Below are 20,296 nucleotides of genomic sequence, written 5' to 3'. Positions count from 1 at the left end.
GGTTAGTCGTCTATAGATCTTAGTATCATCAGCAAACAATTTGATGCTTGATGTGGCTACATTTGGAATGTCATTTACATATAACAGAAACAAGATCGGCCCCAGAATTGAACCTTGCGGGACACCCGATGTTACTGGAGACCAATCAGAAAAGGATCCACGTATTTGCACTCTTTGTTTTCTATTAGTTAGAAAATTCCTGAACCACAATAGTAATTGATCGTCAATGCCATACCTGTTAAGCTTGAAGAGTAGGCGTTCATGTGGAACGCTGTCAAACGCCTTTGACAGGTCTAAAAAGATAACATCTGTCGCTTTTGAGGTATTTCTTGATAAACACCAGTCATTATAGCTACTTAGAAGTTGGGCTACCGTTGATCTGCCTTTTAAGTATCCAAATTGATTTTGGTTTAATAGTTGATGTTCTGTCCAGAAGGCTATGACTCTTGATCGTACTATTTTCTCTGCCACTTTACAAATGATAGATGTCAACGAGATTTGACGGTAATTTTCCTTGTTGTGTTTTGGACCTTTTTTGTGGATTGGAGTTATATTTGCAATTTTCCAGTCCGATGGAAGTGTACCAGAATAAAACGACTTGTTAAACATCTTGCACAGTGATGTGGATAATTCCTTTGCACATTCTTTCAAGATACGCGGTAGTACTTGATCGGGCCCAGGGGACTTGTGAATGTTCAATTCTTTTAGATAACTTTCCACTTCATTAGCTGAACATTGAACGTTGCGTAACTTTTCAGTAACAACAAAGCCAAATTCTGGAAGGATGCATTGTTCTCGTGTAAATACAGATGAAAAGTATTCATTCATGTGTTGTGCTATGTCTTGATCACTTGTCACTTCTTGACTTCCTTCTTTCAGCAACACTAAGTCGTTGGTACCTTTTCGTTTTGATTTCATGTAGTTCCAGAATGGCTTTGAATTGTTCTCGGATTTTAGTTTGTTTGCTAGATCTTTCAGATGGTTCCATTTTGCTGAATTGCATTGCTTTTTCAAAGAGTTGTTTAGATTACGGTACGCAGTCCACTGTTCCTCGTTGTTCGATTTTTTGGCTTTTTTATAGAGGTTTTTCTTTTTCCTGCACAGTTTTATTAGATCTTTGGTAATCCATGGTGCACTAATTTTCCTTTTTTGACGGTATTTTGGTATACTATCGTTGACTGCTGCAAAGTAAAGGTCTTTCCAGGTTTCCCAATTGGTGTTTATATCTTCGTCTTCCAAAATACAATCCCACGGTGTTTTATTAAACAGAGCTCTAAGATGATTCCAATCGGCTTTGCTAAATGCGTAGACTTCTTTTTTTGACACACGGTTTTGATAAGGATGGGTGTCCACTTTGAAAGTTATTGAATTGTGGTCGGAGAAGGGTTCTCCGACTTCGAGGTCTTTAATCAAATCAGCATTTGTAGTTAGTACAAGATCTAAAATATTCTTCTCGCGAGTAGGTTCATCAACTGATTGTTGTAAAAAGTTATCATGAATTATTTCTGAGAGAAGAGTGTGATGTTCAGAGGTTTTTGTAGGTTGGTTGGTAGCCCAGTCAAACTCGCTAAGATTAAAGTCACCAAGTATTAATAAATCCGTAGTTGAAATGTTAGTGAGACAATTCTGAAGGTCTTCTAAAGGTTTGATATTGCTGTTTGGTGGTCTATAAAACACTCCAATGGTTAACTTCTTGTTGTTGTTCCCGGTAGTTATATCAATAAAGAGTATTTCTGATTGACAATTTAAATCTTCTCTTAAAGAAGTTATAATACAATTTCTCGTGGCAATCAACACTCCTCCGCCATGTCTTCCCGCCTTTCCAGGACGGTCTCTTCTATAAACACTATAGTCGTTGCCGAATACTTCGGCATCCGTTATCGAAGCGTCTAGATGGGTCTCAGTAAGAACTATGATGTCAACTTGGCTTTTGGCTAATTCTAGTTGCAATTTTGCGATTTTGTTTACGATACTCCTGGCATTCGAGTAGAATACTGATAACTTCGAGGTTTGATTTGTCACCTTATTTTTTGTGTCTACATTGTCATTATTGTTTCTGTCGTCGTGGCCAGGGTTAGGATGAATGTCTCCACAAGACAGTATACGAAGCTCCAGTTGAAAACTAGCGTCGTGGTTACTGTAGAACTTAATTATTTGCTTGTAGAATCGTCTCCGTGGTCGGGCATACCAGAACGCCGAGTTGTTGTTTGAGATTGATACCAAGATGAATTCAACTTGTGCTGGTTTATACTCTTGAAAGTATGGATTCGGTACCAGAATATCATTTTGTCTGAAGACTTGAGTTTCATGTGTTATCTTGCGTTGGCTTTCAGTAAAAAAAGTGAGGATTAACGACCCAATAAGATAAAAACTGCGGAGCCGTTTCAAGTCAGCACGTTTAACCTTCGTCATGCCTGACTACCTTCCTTCCTTCCTTCCTTCCTTCATTAATTCCCTTTCTTTTGCCTTCTTTTCTTCCTTCCTTCCTCCTTCCTTTTCTTTGAGAATATATGTTTATGGTATAATCGTTGACACACCACCCACCTTACGCTTCCGTCATCTCCCTCGTCGCCGCTTACCTACCACATAGGAAAAAAACAGATATAGAAATCATATAAATAGATAATATATAATAGATATCAAGAGAAATGTGTTTATCCACATCTAAAAAAATATGTAGTTTTTGCTTTATTTTAATGCGCAGAAATCACCCCTCCCCTTCAAATTTTTTATCAACACGGTCTTTATTGCCATAGGTCTTTAAAACTACATTAGTTGGTCAGATCCGTGTTTAATAATTGTAATCATATGTAGTCATGTTTTATGGCATTTTTGTCTTCCTAGGCGGACGCCGTGTTAGTCAGAAATGCTGATAACCTTATGCAAGCTGTAGTGAAGACACTCAAAGCTGCAGAAGCCGCTTCAGTCAAGGTAACAACATTTGGCAATGTGATTCTTGAGCCGACAAAGTCCGAAATAGTAAGTCCTAGCGCGTCCGCAAACTCTTAGCCCGGTTGCAATAACTTTTTTGTGTGTAGCGAGACATATTTAATTTGAAAGCACGGGTTATCCGCAGTGGTCTCGGATTAGATCCGCGGACTCGCCATCGCATGCGAGTAGAGTATCTTATTGGTTATATCCTGAGCTTCAGGGTTTTTTTCCGAGTTCCCTGGTTTACCTCCGTGCAACGAATTGATTACACTGCGCACGCGCCGGGCGGCACATCTGAGAACTCTTTACTGTGTGTTGTTGATTGAAATGCAAAAAATGGAGCCGGAAGCTTTTTTTTTTTTTTTTTTTTTTTACTTAAGAAACGCGTATTTCAATAGATGTATTATTAAAAAGAAATACTACCTTATTTCTCGAAAAATACCACGCGTATTTGTTGAAAATGGCTTAACTCCACGAGTGCGTAGCTTCTTGAACGGTGATGGTATTTCCTATGCTAATAGCATATGTATGTGTATGGTAATGTTCGTGCAATGGTTGGGATTGGTTAAATCACGTGCAAAACCGTTGAAACATAACGTTGTGGTTGATATCTTAGGAGTTGGTCAAACCCCGTGACGTTTCGACGGACGAGGCAGAAGCCGCCGACCTAGCCTTCCAATGGAAAAAGAAACTCAAGCGTCAGCGAAAACTTGAGGTTTTTACAGCATCACGTGATCATCTTGGCTTGCGCAGACGAGAGACGAAAGAGCCAGCGCCTTCTCTTGCAGACATCGTCCATGTTTGAACTGCTGACCGCTCTCCAATAGAGGAAGTAGCAATATCCGGCTTGTGTTACGAATGGAATGGTTTTCATTGCAGTTGTAAGATACGGCAAATTAAAAATTATATATGAGACTGTATATTTATAGTAACTGTAGCCAAGCGTTGTGATTGGATATTCGTATGAATGCAGTGGGAAGCCATTAGGGTGTAACGGCATTTCGTAGTACCGTTTATTTTTTCACTCATACGAAAAACGTTGCTATTGGAAGCCATTTCATTTTTACAGCAAGTTGTACCGTGTACGGGTCTTAAGTCAGTTCAGTACGTCCCCATCTCATACAAAACCCGTTCTATTCAACCAAAGTCCGTTTTACGTATTTATCTCTCTACGAATGGAGTTTTAGTTCAAAATGGAGTAGAAGGGGTGTGAACAAAATAGTGTGCAGCCGAGTCACGACAATATTAGCGCAAATTATTTGATATTAAGTTTTTCATTTTCTATTATTTATATATGCTTCGGTTTAAAATAATATTTCCTTGGTATTTAAAGGCTCTTGCTTGAATCCTTGATTATCATATTTGATTATTGTGACGCCCGAGGCATGTTTTATATTACAGGTAAACAATCGGAAATGCGTTGCCCGACCGCTAAATTTCAGTTTAACAATTATTTCTCAGCTTTTGTTATCTAGAAACGCAATAATAACCCCCGAAGAAAATCAATTATGAAAAAAAAAAATTCTCAACAACATATCTTTTCAGTTTTCTTTAGTATGAACAAAATGCTTTTAGAATACCGCCCAACATCGTTGTCATGGACACTAGTTCTCTTAGTTGCTCTCAGAGACTTCCTTTTTAGACCAAAGAATTCTTGATACGTTTACAATATGTATTTACTTTTAAGCTGAACCTAATCTGTGTTAATCGGCAGATCAGCCGTCTCATCAATAAACCAAACTAAAATACAGTCTTAATCTGTGTTCACATACCTCTAACGCATGTTATTCTCGTTTTCATATCTCCACGTTCTCAGAAAAAAGTGTTCACACATTTGCAAGATTTAAGGCAGTTCAACCTGATGCACTCTTGGACGTTATGTAGATAACCATTTGGTAGTAATGGTGTACCTTTTTATTTGTCCTCCATGTGTCTTGGTGGCTTATCGGCAAGTCCAATCACCATACTTGCCGGCTCTATATCATCATTCCCATTTGGTATTCGGCGCTCGCGTTAATCATTCATTCGGAAGTTAAAATTTTCCAACTGAAACAGCATGTACTTTTGAAATTAAAATATATTAGATCAAACTGAACAAAATTTGTTGCACAGGGTTTTAAGAAATTATGCTTCAACAAGGAGAGATTCCGTTACGAAGACCCTGAACTTAATGAATACATTTTCTTTGAGTGAAATGTTTCTTGTCTTTAATCCCATTTCAGTGCACTCGTGTCCTTTTTAATAGCTATTGAATTTTATATACTGATCTTCATTTTGCCACTTCAGGGCCCAGTTGTACGGAGGGTGGATAGCGCTAGCGCTATCTGATGGATAAATCCATTGGATAACGGCATATCATGACCACTAGATTAGATAAAGCTGTTTGTTTGCTTGTTTGTTTGTTTGTTGTCGCACACTCTTCTTCTCAAGGAAAGACTGTTGAAGTTACTTATTACGAACTGCTTGATTTTGTTTCCGTAGCTAAAAATTCAGTTGTAGACAATTGAATGTGAAAGGTACCAAACTAGGTATAGATTCTATTACCAACATGTAGATTGAATCGGTTGTGTGTTGTAGATATAATGATTGTGAACCTCGCGCATGAGCCCCTAACAGGCGGGTAACGATGGCCGTTAAAATAAAACAGTTTAATAGTTAAAGCATAATTTCAAAATTTGCGTCGATGTAAAGAAATCTGTTGCCCATTATGACCCTAATAATTATCAGTTTCGTTTGCGGCACGCACAGTAAGTCTACGATAAGACACACTTGTGCAGGTCGTTAACTCTTGAAGTCTTTGAAGAGGATTAGACAAAGATTTACGCTATAGTTGCGGCCTTTTTAAGCATATCTACCGCCTGCATGCATGTGAAGCCATGTGAAGACATATAAGTTTTGATAATGTTTCTGAGAGGATTCTTTATTCTCTGTTTAAGGTTTCCATCCATGTGTCACAAAGCCATTTGCCGACTCAAATGTATATCTATCAATCATTTTAAAAAGCATGCAGGCATTTATGGCTGTCCCCTGAACCAATTGATGACGTCTTAAAAACTTCTAACATAGAAAGCGTCCGAACACAACAGAGAATCCGATAAATTCGTATGTTGTTTGATGACGGAACCAGGAATTAGGTGATTACATGATTTTTCTAAACAAATTTTTTGCAAACGTTATCATATTATGCTATAAATCAGAATTTGATTGATTTCCGATTAAATAAGAAAAATTCGATTGCTTCTATCGCGATATTATCAACAGCTGCACGTCACTAGCTTTTTTATTGACTTTAATTCAGTAACAAATTCCACTGGCGTCACCACTCAGTGATTCACTTGAGAAACCACAGATAGCCCAAGCTATGTTTTTGTTGAGGTTTACAAGTTTAGAATATGGATTATAGTTTAAAAATAAAATTCTTTCAGCCGTCCATCCCTCGCGAGAGAATTTAAGAGTGTTTCGAAGCTAATTATGCTCAATAAAAAAAAGACTATTTGCATTTAGTTTTGTTTGTTTGTTTGTTTGTTCGTTTGTTTTTGTTTGTTCGTTTGTTTGTTTGTTTGTTCGTTTTTATGTTCGATTGTTCGTTTATTTGTTTTTGAATGTGTTGTTACAGCTCCTTCAACTGCTGTTCTTCATTTGTTGTTAATTGATAAGGTTGCTGTTATCAGTAGCACCTACAAATCAGATAGGTGATATCGACAATTACGTGTGTAACATAGTCCGTGGACACACCCATGCAAACTTATTATTGCAACGGCTCAGATCTAATTTATTGTTAGATTATTGAAAATTGCTTTCACGATTTGTTTTGATGAACTATTTATTGAATCATCGCATTTAGCAAATATATATAAAGGATTTCGATATTGCAGATTAGATCGAATATGACTTCAAAATGAAGATGAGAAATTATTTTCAACTTTGTGAACAACCATCACTAGATTTGTCGTTTTATACCTTATCTTAGAACTCGGTGCTCGAATCTGGAACTAAGAGAAGCACTCACTCGGCTTGCCGTAGTATTCCTAAGCTTGGCCGGGCTTGCTTCTTTACATATTTCCACCATGATAATATCGTAGTGTAGATTCGTTATTTACGTTATCTCTTGACAAGTGGTAGATAAAAACTGAAGAATGGAAGAAAGCTTTTCAGTATTCCATGCCTTCAAATCTTTGACAAAAAAAGCTACGTTCGAACTTGTGGCCGGGGTAAACTTTAATACTTCTGGCTTGTTTAGTTTGGAAGTAATTCTTTGTCCATTTCAGATAGACCCACTAATCATTCCCTACAGCATTATATCTTTGTTTAACGGTTGAGCATGAGAACGTGAATAATGGATACAACTCAAAGAATCAAAGAATCTTATTTTCAGTATAATGTTGCGTGGTCTAAATTGGAAAAACATTACTTCCAAGGAAAAGAGGTGTATAGACTAACTATAGCCGAGAAGCCGGCAGTTGGTCTGTCTCACTATATCTCAACTTGAGGTCCACTTCTTCAGACTAAACTGTGGCACCAAGAAATGGATAGACATTTCAAAGTGGAATGTGTCTCAATCGAAGGTACTTCAATTGCATTAGCACGAGTTAGGCAGTTTGACTCGAATAAGTTATTTTTGTCGTTACTATTAAAAATCCGATTGAGAGGAAGTGAAAACTGGCAAAGGAAAGATTTTGGCCCCTTAGAATGCCTAAGAAGTACTTGAAGTATTAGCCGCACCGTAGGATTGAGGTAAATAAGCTCACTAAAAATATAGCAAAAATGACAACGGGAGTTCTTCCTACCGCTGGCCTCGAGATTAGAGAAAATTGTGGGATTTTTTTATATTTTTATTCTTATATATATATATATTATTTATTAACAATCATAATTACACAAGCAATACAAATAATAACAAATGATACTTAACAAATGGTGCTACGGGCTTACTTGTAATTCAGCTAATAGTTACTGAAGATTTTGATATTTAAAATTGAAAGAACATTGTGGGATCAAGATTATGCATTACGTCATTCCTGCAATAGTTACAGCATCTACCAAAGCTCGCGCCTTTTTTCCATGGACTTTTCTAGGCACGACTTTTTTTTTTCTCGCCCAAATAAATGCTTGGACAAGTGCCGAGTAAGTGCATTTCCGTGCTAGACACAAATATAGTGCCACAAACATCCTGCGATAAAAAGATGGCGGGGTTTTGATGTTATTTCGTTGGGTGTGTTCCCTAACCGGAACCACAGCAGTACTTGTGGCAAAAACTCCTTACAATACTTGTACAGAAAGGACGGCTTTAGATTTAGAAGGGTTTCAAATGAACCTATCTCAAAATCTACTAGGAAGGAGCCGTACATGTGGTCTGTATGTAACACAATATTCTTAGGAACCAATCTGCACGAGGAGAGTTTTGTAATGACAGCAGTCTTGCTCTGTGGTTTCCCGTTCATAAATTATCGTTGTATCTCGAGTGTTTGACTGATATTGTTGGTTCATCAGGCCGTACATCAAGGAGTGGAAAGGCAAAGATAGGCTATTCGTGGAATCCTAAGGCGTCAATAGAACATTCTTAAATGAGATAAAATTTTATCGTGACTTACTAAAATATGGGCCAATTAGTTTATAAACTGTTGATTTGTGATGACTTTCTTATCGCATTCAATGGCCAATGTACAAAATTTCATTAAAAAGGGAGGAAAATCCAATAAAAGTTCTGGGACTTTTATGATGGAAAATGGATCAGTAAAACAAAAAGTTCTTCTAGTGAAATTGGTCAGTCGTCGCATTGTCTGTCATAAATATCACTAGATCGCAGACTGTTTACTATACAAATGCATGGGGGGAAACCTGAACTTTATCACAGAAAAAGCAAAAGTCAGGATTATCAAAGCCTTCCAGATTTAAAGATAGCTCTCCAAAGTAAACTAATAAACCTGGATTTTGAGATAGGAATGACGGCGCTTAAAAATATTTGGTGACATACGATTACTAGTGGCCCGAATTTATTTATCCTTTTAATTGGAGCAGGCATTCATTTTTCGCTCAATACAGTGTAGAATTTTTTTTCTCTGGTTTATAATTCGTTTCTACTCGCTCCTTAATGTGAAGTTCTAGCAAAATGTTGGAGTAGGCCTGGGAAGAGTCTTGTCAATTTTCATTCTACTGGCTACAATTGCGATAACCCAGAACAAAACATTTAACGACTTGAAGGCGGTAATTGAGATTCGAGGATCATAAGGCCATAATGTACTAGTATTCCTAGCATGTCGTGGGAATAATAGCATCATAGAAGTTGAACAGATCCATATTTAGTCAAAGGTAAAGTAGCTGATGACGTTGTACGATACGAGAACCACTCGAGTCTGAACGGCAATGTAAACACGCCGTCACGACTGCTTTCCTACGTTCTTTAAAATCCTGGCAAGGTTTTCTGGTCCGGCTCTTTTGTTCTTATCTAATGTAAATGTCTTTTGACAGAACAATATGGCTATTTTAAACTTCAATGCACGGACGTTGATCGCGGTAGGGCGTATATTCCAGCTGTTGTTCTTGTAAAACGTAATGTAAACAACCTAGTATCCTAAGCATGGCTAAGACTGATAAACCTCTGCACAAGACTGCAGCTCATCGGATTATCAGCTACCATGGTGGTTGGTAGTAGGTAATCACTTTTTCACGTGGCAAATTAGTGGGCTCCCTTTTAATTATGCATCCTTGAACCACGACTTCTTGTGGCCTAGCGGTGTATTCTAAGCGGTTTTTACAAATACCAAGTGCAATCATCAAAGAACCTTTTGGTTTGAAACTTAGTTTCGTTTGGCGTAATTCCAGAAATTATACTTAGCATCATAATCGTAATGATGATTTTTTTGTCATAGCATAAATATCTTTATGTTTATAACCCTTGAACACGGTCGATGTTTCCAAATCTTTACCGAATGCGATGCTGATAGTTTTTTCCTATTTCAGTTTTCCCATTAGATTATACGTTGAGATCGTCTATCGATCAATTCAATCAAAATGCGATTTACGACTTACCCGAAAAAATTCAGATCAGAAGGATCAAAATACCTTTTGTATTATAAGAATCAAAGTGGATGGAACATTTGGCCCTCCCACGAACGAAAATCCTATTTTTACCAGTTATGACCATGCAGGCACATCCCATCACAGTAAAATCCCCAGATACGGGTTTTGTTTACAAAACTAATGAAGGGCCATGACATTATGGATAAAATTTCCAACTCTAAATGTGTTGAATGGGCATCGCTTAGCGTCAGCGTTGATATCTTGATAGGCAACTGAGTTTGGGCACGCATCATCATCGCGAATCATCATTGCATACGTTCGAAGACCTTTGCCATTTTCAGCAACCGCTTTATACAAGCGGACTGTCTCTAATCCAAATGTTGCGTGTGATAAATTACTTACACGGTTAGAAGTAACGATTCCAAATGGAATTATTCAAAGTAAGGAATTACGATTATGATAGTATCTGTCGGAGACGGGATCAACCCTCTGATGATACCCGTTTCCTGTTTTCTTTCCTTGCTTTGTTAAATGGGTCCAGCTGAGATGTTATCTGGAACATAAACAGGCATAGTTTTAATTAATAACACAGTTATGCTAGGAATGACTGTAAACCGTGCTCACATAGACAATAAGCAGGGCTGAGAGGCCAATGGTTATTAACTTGGCCACCACGGTGAGGTGACTCTTCATTTACGTTCTACCATTAAACCGTTAGGAGCACAGTTTGCATGCAGAGGGCCTAATTTTCGTACCTTGGTAAGGTCAAAAAGAGTTTAACTGCTTATATTTACGCACCACTATGAGACGTTTGGCCATTTTCATCGTTTTGTCCGCACTTGTGACGGGTAAGTAGGATGGTCGTGCTAAATTGTTGATAGACGACTCTTCATTTGAGTTCCAACAGGATTCCTTTCTGACTCTACGCTTTTCTTAGTTCGTGGTTTCTAATGTAACCTCACCTCCCAGCTTTACTTACAAGACGATCGTGATAGTCTAAAGTAACAATTTTGTTAACAGCAAAAGTGTGTCTGTCAAGTGACTCATTTAAATGGTAGAATGCGTGCGTGCCTCGCTAGACCTTGGATACTGAGGGAACAAGTTGTTGACATGATTGTATTCTTGCGTCTCCCTCTTGAAATACAGAAGACTTAGAACTTGAAATTTCCAATAAATTTTTGAGGGAGTTTACTTTAGGTTTTACATTTGTTTATTCAAAAGATGAGCTTAGACCTGCCCGATATCGTTTCACTCAATGTTTATGTGAATGTGGTCGCAGTTCAAGAAGAAGGTTTCCTTAGATTCATTTTAGGAAGAGTACTGTATGTAATGTAAAGCATTGATTATGAAGAAGATAACCAAATTCCACATTAGGAAATAAAAAGGAAACCAAAGTCGTCAAACAGAAAAACCACGCCATAATGACTCAATGACGTGCCTTAAGACTATAATCTTGAAAACGATAAATGCATTTGGCTGTTCATGGTCAAACCTTTGCGAATGAAAACAGCTTGCTTTATTAGAAATGACTCACACAAACGCACGATTATGGGACTGCATTCCTGTTCGGTATGATTTTCGATGTTTTAAAAGGTTTTTTTGTTGCCAGATTTTGATCCCACTTCGATCCTATCAGCTATATGATATGGCGCGTTCATATCTCATCTGTCTGACTTATTTGCATCGCTAGATTTAAAATGTTCATCTCATAATGGAACAGTTATTACCAAGTTGGCTTTAAAACTCGGTTTTTATTACAAATGGAGGTTAAGTGTTGTGCGGTCAAGAACCCGGCGCCGCGTGTCCTCCCAACTCACAGCAAGAACTCCATAACAAATGACGATGTGGTTATTAAACAATGAGATAATTCAGAAGTTCCTGTCGATTCTTCGTCGGAGTGTGTCACTTCTAACAACCTTTCTTTGAAGAAGTTCGAAACGTCTACTAATGATTGTCTTCGATAAGTGGAGCTGACCGCATTTACGTTCTTGTAAGGGCTCGGTTAGTTCTGTTTCTACTCTTGCCAGAGGCGATAAGTAAGCGAAAGCACCATTAGAGATGGCGAAACTAGCTCTCAATCAGTACTCGGTGATTGAAAGCAGGCGGCGACCATCCATTGATTTTGCTTCTTGGACATATGATATTCGTCAAAACAATTCAGTTATAATCTTTTCCAAGAATACATATATTACGATTGCTTGAGAAAAGCAATCAAAACTCATCACTTTTTAATTTGCAGAACAGGAGTGGGTCTTGAAATTGTTGTTAGGTTCGGTAATCTGTTGTGGTTTCAATATTGTTAGATGATTTTTGATGTTTTCGCAATGTCCTCCAGACATTGACTTAATTTTTCCTTCAGTCTAACATATCGCTTACATTCTGATGAATATATTTTGCTGTTATCAAAAAAACGCCTAAAACCTTTGGCCTTACCATATATACATATACATGTTAGCGTATATGTTAGTATATATGTATAAAGCTATGTTGTGACTTCTTTTTCCCATATACAAAAATACATTACCTTGTTTGAATACCTTTTTGTTCTCTCTAATTGTAATTATCAATCTTTTGCCAAAAAGTAACTTAATATTTTAAAAGATTACCTACTTCACCAGTTATTTTAATTACTATAAAGCGCAGCTTACAAAGCAAAATTAAGAAATGATTGAAGTAATCACTAGATCAGTCATCGGCAATTCGGACAAGATTTCTCAAAATATCATTATCAATGACAAATGTCGGAAAGCTGTGAAAGGTCCCAAATATCCCCTTCCCAACATGAAATCATGGTGATGTCTATGTAAGTAAGCAATATTTTGAAAGCACTTTTTTGTTTCTCTTCATTATCAATTTACAAATTTCGGAAAGACTCATGAGAAAGATTTTTTTTTTATTTATTTTTTTTAATTTTCCCCTAGAATATTAAAACATATGGTAATTTCTATGTAAGTAATATTTGATTTTTTTTTTTTTTTTTTTTTTTTTTCTTTGTGTGTGTGTGTCCTTCGGAATAGTTGCGTTTGCAAAGGCTGGAAAGCCATTTACAAATGTCAGAAAGATAATAAAGATTTTATTTTATTTTATTTCATTTTTATTTTTTATTTTTTTGCTAATTTTTCTCTCGAATATGAAACTAGACGGTAATTTGTATGTAAGTCAGCAACATTTTAAAGATTTTTATTTTTCATTTTTGTAATAGTTGCACTTACAAAGGCTGTGAAGCAAAAGAAAACACAAGATTGTAACAAACCGTGCGGAAGGCTGAATCATCCCGTCTGTGGCAGTGATGGGGCGACTTACGCCAGCAAATGCGAGTTCAGAAATGCAAAATGTGGTGCTAGTAAACTCGGGAAAAAATTGCTTCTACAACACGAAGGGGCGTGTGGAGCACCAAATAAAATGATCACAGTCTCAAATCTTAAGAAGACCACCAAGAGAAGAAATGTCAAGAGAAACAAGAAGAGTAGACGTTGTCCCACAACCTCCTCCATTTGCAAGACGCTCAATTCTACAAGAAATTCCATCTGCGGTAGCAACAACATAACGTACCACACTGTTTGTCACTTCAGAATTGCACAATGTCAAGAAAGAATGGCTGGGAAACGCTTGACTGCGCTGTACAGAGGCGTGTGTGGTAAACCTAGGAGCTCGAGGCGAATAGTATGTCCAGCGAAGACACAATGCCCTAACAGGAATAGTCCTATCTGTGGTTCTAATGGTGTCACCTACAAGAATCTTTGCTTTTACTTGGTTGCCAAGTGTGAATCACACGTACAAAGGGCTGGAAAAATCAGACTCCGATATCGAGGTAAATATCAATATTCGGTTTCTAACTAGCAAGGCATTTCAGAGAAGGTTTTTCGTCGGTTACTGTGCGAATGGGTACGTCAATGGCTAGCATTTTTGAGCTGAATTAACATTTAGGCTAAATTAAATCATCGTGTCAACTGACCTATTTTAGCATTCCCATCTCCTTTTGTTTAAATACTATTTCTCTTCAATCTAAACGAAATGAATGCCACACATTATAAGTATATATATCGATTCATCACGAAAAAAACGTTTTTCATAATGGATATGCAAATATGTTCTATATATTAGTTTTTGTGCGTCTCAGTATTTATGATTAGAGTAATAAGTACAAGCTGCTTGGTCACAAACGTCCTCACTTTCGAATATACTATAAATAGATATTGACAGCAACATTACAACGCTAATTAACGACCTCAACATAATTTCGCCTGATGGGCAGATTTCTAACAAAGAATTCCGCCATTCTGTGTTACTTCGCTTGATGCAAAGCCAAACCTCAAGTGACTTTCTGAAACTGGAGTTCTAAATTAGGTAAACCGCGTTAAAAAGCAATCGCTTAGTCAAAGTGGGATGAATATTGAAAGGTATAACATTTCCTCGTTCCGGGGCAACAGATCTAAAGTCGTCAGTTTGATTCGCTTCGATCCACCCCCCCCCCCCCCCCCCCCAATAGTTTATTTAACCTTCTAATTAAAAACGAACAAACAAACAAGGACAACACATAATGACTACAAAAAACAAATGAACAGTAGAAGAAACAACCATCTTTAAGGTAATCCTGGTTTACTTGAAGTTTTATTTGTTTTATTACTTACACGCATTCCCGGCCATGCGACACGACTATATAAGGAGATGGGCAGTTCCAATTCTGAGGCTGTATTTTGATTCTTTACTTTTTTACTAGTTATTATACAGCTGCTTTCTATAAAATTGATGCTTGAAATCACCACTTTATAGTTTTCTAATTCGTTTCCCAAGCCTTCAAAAAGAAAGAAAAAAGAAAAAGTAAAATAAGAAAGAAAGTAAAGAAGAGAGTGAAAAAAAAAAGATAACGAAACAAAACAAATATACTCAATACTTGCATAAGGTTAGTTGTGCACACATAAATACATATTTACTAGGTTATAAATATTATATAAAATTATTAGTAATAAAATGAAAGAAGAAAATAGAAAATCGGGAATTACAGACGTGGATTAGTTAACAGAGTGTGCAATGGTGCTTAAAGTAGTTTAGACTTAATCATCACGAACAACTTGATTTCTCTCAAAAATTTTACCCAAGGAAGAACAATTTTCTTGCGCTTGTGCTCATGTTTGCGTTCGGGCTTGCGTCGCTAGTAAGAACGATCTTACACCTTTTTTTTCAGGATTGCGTGTCTTTCCCTCAAGAGTTATAATCGTTGATAAGCAACATTTTACAAGTTGCTGACAATAGAAGACATTATCTGTTATTGCTCTTTAGTGAATATTGGAAATGTTTGACAAATTATTTCGATAAATCTTGAAGATGTTAAACAGATTGCTTTCAGCTCTTCAGCTACTGGAATATTCTGCAAAAGCCGTTCATGTATATTATCTAATGTCTAATGTATAGGTCTGAGCACTTGACTGAGCTCAGATAAGAAGCATTATGATATGTCTTTCTTTATCTCTTCCTTGCAGTATTTGGAAGTTTTTTTTAAACATTTTACTTGAATGTTTTTCTTTCTTTCTTTCTTTCTTTCTTTCTTTTCTTTTTTTTTTTTTTTATTTTTTTTCTTCCAAAAATCTTGACTTTATGAAAAAATGATAATGTCTGGGGATGAGGAAAGTAATTGGATTAAAAAAAAAAAACTCTTGCCGAATTGTTATTTAAAATTCTTTAAAATGCGTGATTTTTCTGAGAAAATAAGAATGTCTTGGAAAACAGATGTTAAATGAATCAATATTTGTGGTAGAAGTCGGTCATTTAAGACCTTTTAGTGATTGAGTGTACTAAATGAGAATGTATTGATCTGTGCTATGCTATCAACATGTAATTTCTGCACATGTTTCTTTAGGTCACGTTTCAAATCTTGACATTAAGACGTCTTGTTTAATTGAAACCGAGATAGCTATTCCGAGTTGATAAGCCTATAAACTGTCTTATATACAACTGCTTATAATTCCAACGCTTCCTAAAGACTCACATCAATTTGACCTTGTTTGCCGTTTAACGGAGCAATTGCTAAAAAACCTGCTTTAAAAAATCCAAGTTTTTAGCCTCTAAATTCTTCCATTAGTGAGTAACTTCGGTAACTAGAAAAACAATTGGCGTAGTTTTGAGACAAAATACTTTGTGAACAAATTAGTTTCTCTTTACTAGAAAACAGAGGGATAAATCCGTTTTTCAACTTGAATCTCGTCAGACATCGAAAATTACTTTTTGCTGTTTACTTCGTTCCAGATGTTGAGATAAAATGCTTGGAAAAGCTATCAAAATTCAGTTAGCTTATCGACATTAACACAATAAAATCCCAATAGGATATTGTTTATTTTATACCAAAATGATTTTCCAAGCCCAAAGGCTATTGTTTATGTTATCAACCCCATGCAAGATTATTTAATACGTACGAAGTAGTATTTAGTTCTCACATAAACTTGGAAGTTATGAAAACAGTTTTGAGATCAAAAGTGAACCTAGCCAGACATGACATGAATAGTTCCATAGTCTTTATGACAACGTAAATGAAGATTATATTCCAATCACCTAGGACGGTTAGCCGCTTTACGTTAATCAGTGTGAGCATTTATTATATTTCTAAATGGTTTCTTTGTCGTTCAGTTGCTAAGTATGTTATTCAGTGGGCCGAGTTTATCATCACCTTTCGATTGATTCATGCTATGAGAGTAATATTCACGATTCCAGTTGAGACTGTCTTTAATTCTTGTTATTTTTTACGTTTTAATTTTGAGTTCATTGGCTTTGATTGAGTTTCAAGTAGGCTTCCTAATTAGGAAATACGAGAAAGAAAGAAAGAAAGAAAGAAAGAAAGAAAGAGAGAAAGAAAGAAAGAAAGAAAGAGAGAGAGAAAGAGAAAGAAAGTAGGAAAGGAAGGAATGAAGAGAGAAAGAAAGGAAGAAAGAAAGAAGAAAGAACCCGACCAGCCATCCCTCCTCCCCCTGCCAGCCCCATCCCTCAGCTCTCGCTCGAGCGATATCACATAACTCCCTCCCGCACTAAGCCGCACTACCGCTCCACGCCTAATCAACCAGACCTCCATCACTCCACGCCCTCCCTAAAACAAAGAAGAGAAAGAAAGGAAGGAAGGAAGAAAGGAAGACGAGCATGTGCGACCATAGTTTTTGCTTTGTCTTCAGTTTAGTCTCTATTTATTCTTTTTGTTGCTTGCCTCCTTATTTGTTTTTCTAGCTTGACTGCCCATACGTGTTCTCTTAATTTTATCTTCTTTATCAGTTGTTTTTGTTTGTTATATTATTTGCTGTCTTTTTTGATTTGTATTATTTTATTTTATTTTATTTTATTTTATTTTTTCCCCCTTGGGTGTAGGGATGTGTCGATTTGGGTTTGTTTTTTAAAACGATATTTATGTACAATTTATAGAGTTTGGACTGTTATAACATATCTAAAAAATAGTTATCTAAATTATTTGTAGTTTTGTTATTTCCCAAACTATTTATACGTCGATTGCATAACCAAAATCTTTCTTCTCAATCTTCTTTTAGGAGCGTGTGGCTCCCCAGTCACGCCAAAGCCATGCCCCACGTCTTGTCCCACTTCACGAAGACCCGTGTGTGGCACCGACGGCAAAACCTACGACAATGGCTGTTTGCTAGCCAAAGCAAAGTGCACGCTACCAAAGGGTCAAAAGCGACAGTTTCGAATGCAATATCGAGGGGTCTGTGGTGCTCCCAGCACCCCTAAGCCTTGTCTGACGGTACGAAAATGCCGCCACAAGCGTGGATCTCCGGTATGTGGCACAGATGGTATTACCTATCGTAGCAAATGTCATCTGAGGGTTATTAAGTGCCAGAATAAGAGAAAGAAGAGGTCGCCTATTGGTTTAAAACATGTGGGAAGATGTACAGGAATTGGACGATAAGAAAGTCCATTTCGGTGAAGTTTGCTGAATCTTCAGACGCTTAGATGTCCATCATATTAGGATGTCAGTTAGGAATGATATATATTCAGTTTATATGTACATTGCATTAGAATGTAGGCAGGGACTTGTTTTGACCTACACTGAAGTGTTACGTGTTCATTGTTTCTCTATTTTTTAGCTTACCGCCATTTGCATTGCTACGCGGCCACCCATCATTTACATCATCATCATTTACACGCGTGTGATTCAAAAGGCGCCAAAACTTGTCGATTGTTTACAAGTATTATGAGCCACACTCGGGCCTATCCGGGCCGATCCAAACGCGCGTAAATGATGTCAACGTGTTTGATTGACGGCAGTTCATTGCAAAGTGCACGTCGCGATTTTTTTCTGGGGTGGCCGCGTAGCAATACAAATGGCGGTAATAGCCAATCCGAGGTTAAGAAAAAAACCGGGCAATGTCGGCATTGCAGGACACTGTTCTTCTTCTTCTTCTTTTTTCTTCTGCTGTTTACTTTTCAATTTCAGGGCATTGTGCATGTTTCCAACGGATGACATATTTCCCCCCTAAAACAGTACAACAAACCACTGCAATGCCAACTAGAGCTCCACAAAGTTTCCACTCCCAACCAATTGTTCAATTGACCCTTCACATTAAAATAACGCCAGGCCTGTCACGCAAAGTCAGGCCTGTCACGCATAAAGTATACAAGATATGCACGGCAATATAGTTTACAACGTGACTACTTGAGACTTATTATTATACGGTTCGTAATGAAACCAAATTGAAATATGTACGAGATCTTGGTTTTCGCACGTTTATTTTTTTAGTTATTTGCTATAATGGGCCATGTGTCCCCGCCCGCCTCATGAAATCTAGAACTTGTGCCAAATCTAAAACCACCACAAATGAAAAGCACACTTGAATATTAGTAAGGAGGTGGAATTTCAGCTCATAGTATAGACTATAAGACATAATTCAGTTATAAGAATCTAATGTTATAAATTAAAAGAAGGAAACATTGAAAAATTGTTTTATTACATTTTGTTGTTGTTTTTATGCTAAAATATTTGGTCAGCAATTATAAATTTGGTGCAAGCTGATTGGCTAAAAATTTCAACATGTTGCTGCCAAGTTCACATGATGAAATTCGTTGCGCGCAATGTTGCAAGAGTAGAACGCGATTCAACTTCAGATTTGTTGCATGCGACGTTGCATGCAAGAAGTTTCGGTTCAGGGGTAGACACACGCTGCAACAGTCCTGTTGCGTGCAATGTTACATGAGATGTTGCACCGTGTGTCAGCACTTAGCGCACTCCTTCCCATACAAAACTTACAAATATTTCTCGATAACGACGTGCGCGAGCAAGGTTTTTCTAGAACATGGTATTTTCGTTGACAATTTTTATCAAGTAAACTGGAAAAAAAATAAAAAAATAAATAAATTGCAGATTTTTCTTCTATTAACATTGTTATACTTAATTCTTGTTTTACTATACGAAGCTCTTATTAACGTCTTTATAGTATTTGTCGCTTTTTTTTTTCTTTTCCAAATACATTATTTAATAAAATGAAACTTCTGTTTTAAAAGAATTACGTTTAATATACGGTCATTAGAGTAAAGGCATTAAACCCGTGAAATAAAAATTACTAGTCAACATGTAATAGTCAAATAGACACAAAAGAAAACAATGGAATTAGGGTCTACTAAAGTGTATTAGTCTAATATCTATTTCACGGGTTTAATGACTTAACTCTACTGGTTTTCAATCAGGTATCAATCTCGGTGACTGCTTAAAATAGGTGGTTAAATACTGACCACTACATAGATAGCATTCCGATGAACATTCCGCACGAGACAGGAAGGTAACCGTAGTTTGTTGGTTTAATTTTATTTTTAATATTTAAGAAAAATCACTACAAAATAAAAGCAATTGCTTTACTGAGTGTGAAAGCCCTCCTTTTTTATCGATCCCCTGTAAGGGCAAATTTATCATTGAATTGGAAACCGTGTTAGGTTTCTATTTCATGGATGGCCGATAAAATCGGATCCAAAACTTTGAATTGATATAACTAGAGACCTCATTGAATAGTTTGACCGAAATATGGCGTCTAATTTGCATATTGCTATTGTTCCGGCTGCAGCACTTACTAGCCTCTCATATGTGAAAAGGCTACTATATGTCCACGTGTGAAACACGAGGCTAGATGAGTCAGTCTAGGGCCCGGTGGATAGCGCTATCCGAGGAATAAATCCTTAACCAGTGAACGAATCTATGTTATCCAATACGTTTATCCAATGAATGACATTTTTTCCATCGGTTTTGCATCATCACGTGACGGCAGCTATGTTACATGACAGGCCAATACCGTCGTTTTACATGAGAAAGAATTCAATTCCCAAGAGCAAAGGGATTTTATTGTTCTGCCATCCAACCACAGGA

General features: G+C 37.0%; 2 protein-coding genes across 2 annotated transcripts in view; both read left to right on the top strand.

Annotated features, from left to right (window-relative positions):
- Window positions 1-5,031, top strand: part of LOC116286856 (uncharacterized) — a 34,687-nt gene extending 29,656 nt beyond the window's left edge. The window contains exons 30-31 of the mRNA XM_089028435.1: window positions 2,845-2,931; window positions 3,548-5,031. Coding sequence (XP_088884561.1) covers window positions 2,845-2,931; window positions 3,548-3,736 — 276 coding nt within the window. The 3' untranslated portion in view covers window positions 3,737-5,031. The remainder of the gene's footprint in view (window positions 1-2,844; window positions 2,932-3,547) is intronic.
- Window positions 5,032-10,592: 5,561 nt separating this feature from the next.
- LOC116303365 (agrin) lies at window positions 10,593-18,892 on the top strand. The gene is made up of 3 exons (XM_031712894.2): window positions 10,593-10,799; window positions 13,154-13,762; window positions 17,475-18,892. Exons 1-3 carry the CDS (start codon window positions 10,754-10,756, stop codon window positions 17,849-17,851), a joined length of 1,032 nt encoding a protein of 343 aa, XP_031568754.1. The 5' UTR covers window positions 10,593-10,753; the 3' UTR covers window positions 17,852-18,892.
- The last annotated feature ends 1,404 nt before the right edge of the window (window positions 18,893-20,296 follow it).

Source organism: Actinia tenebrosa, unplaced genomic scaffold, assembly GCF_029948245.1.
Source record: "Actinia tenebrosa isolate PJP-AT-01 unplaced genomic scaffold, QUT_ActTen_1.0 PGA_scaffold12__29_contigs__length_12842862, whole genome shotgun sequence".
Taxonomy (NCBI): Eukaryota; Metazoa; Cnidaria; class Anthozoa; order Actiniaria; family Actiniidae; genus Actinia; species Actinia tenebrosa.
The sequence above is the reverse complement of the archived record's forward strand: the minus strand, read 5'-3'. Positions and strand labels throughout refer to the sequence as shown.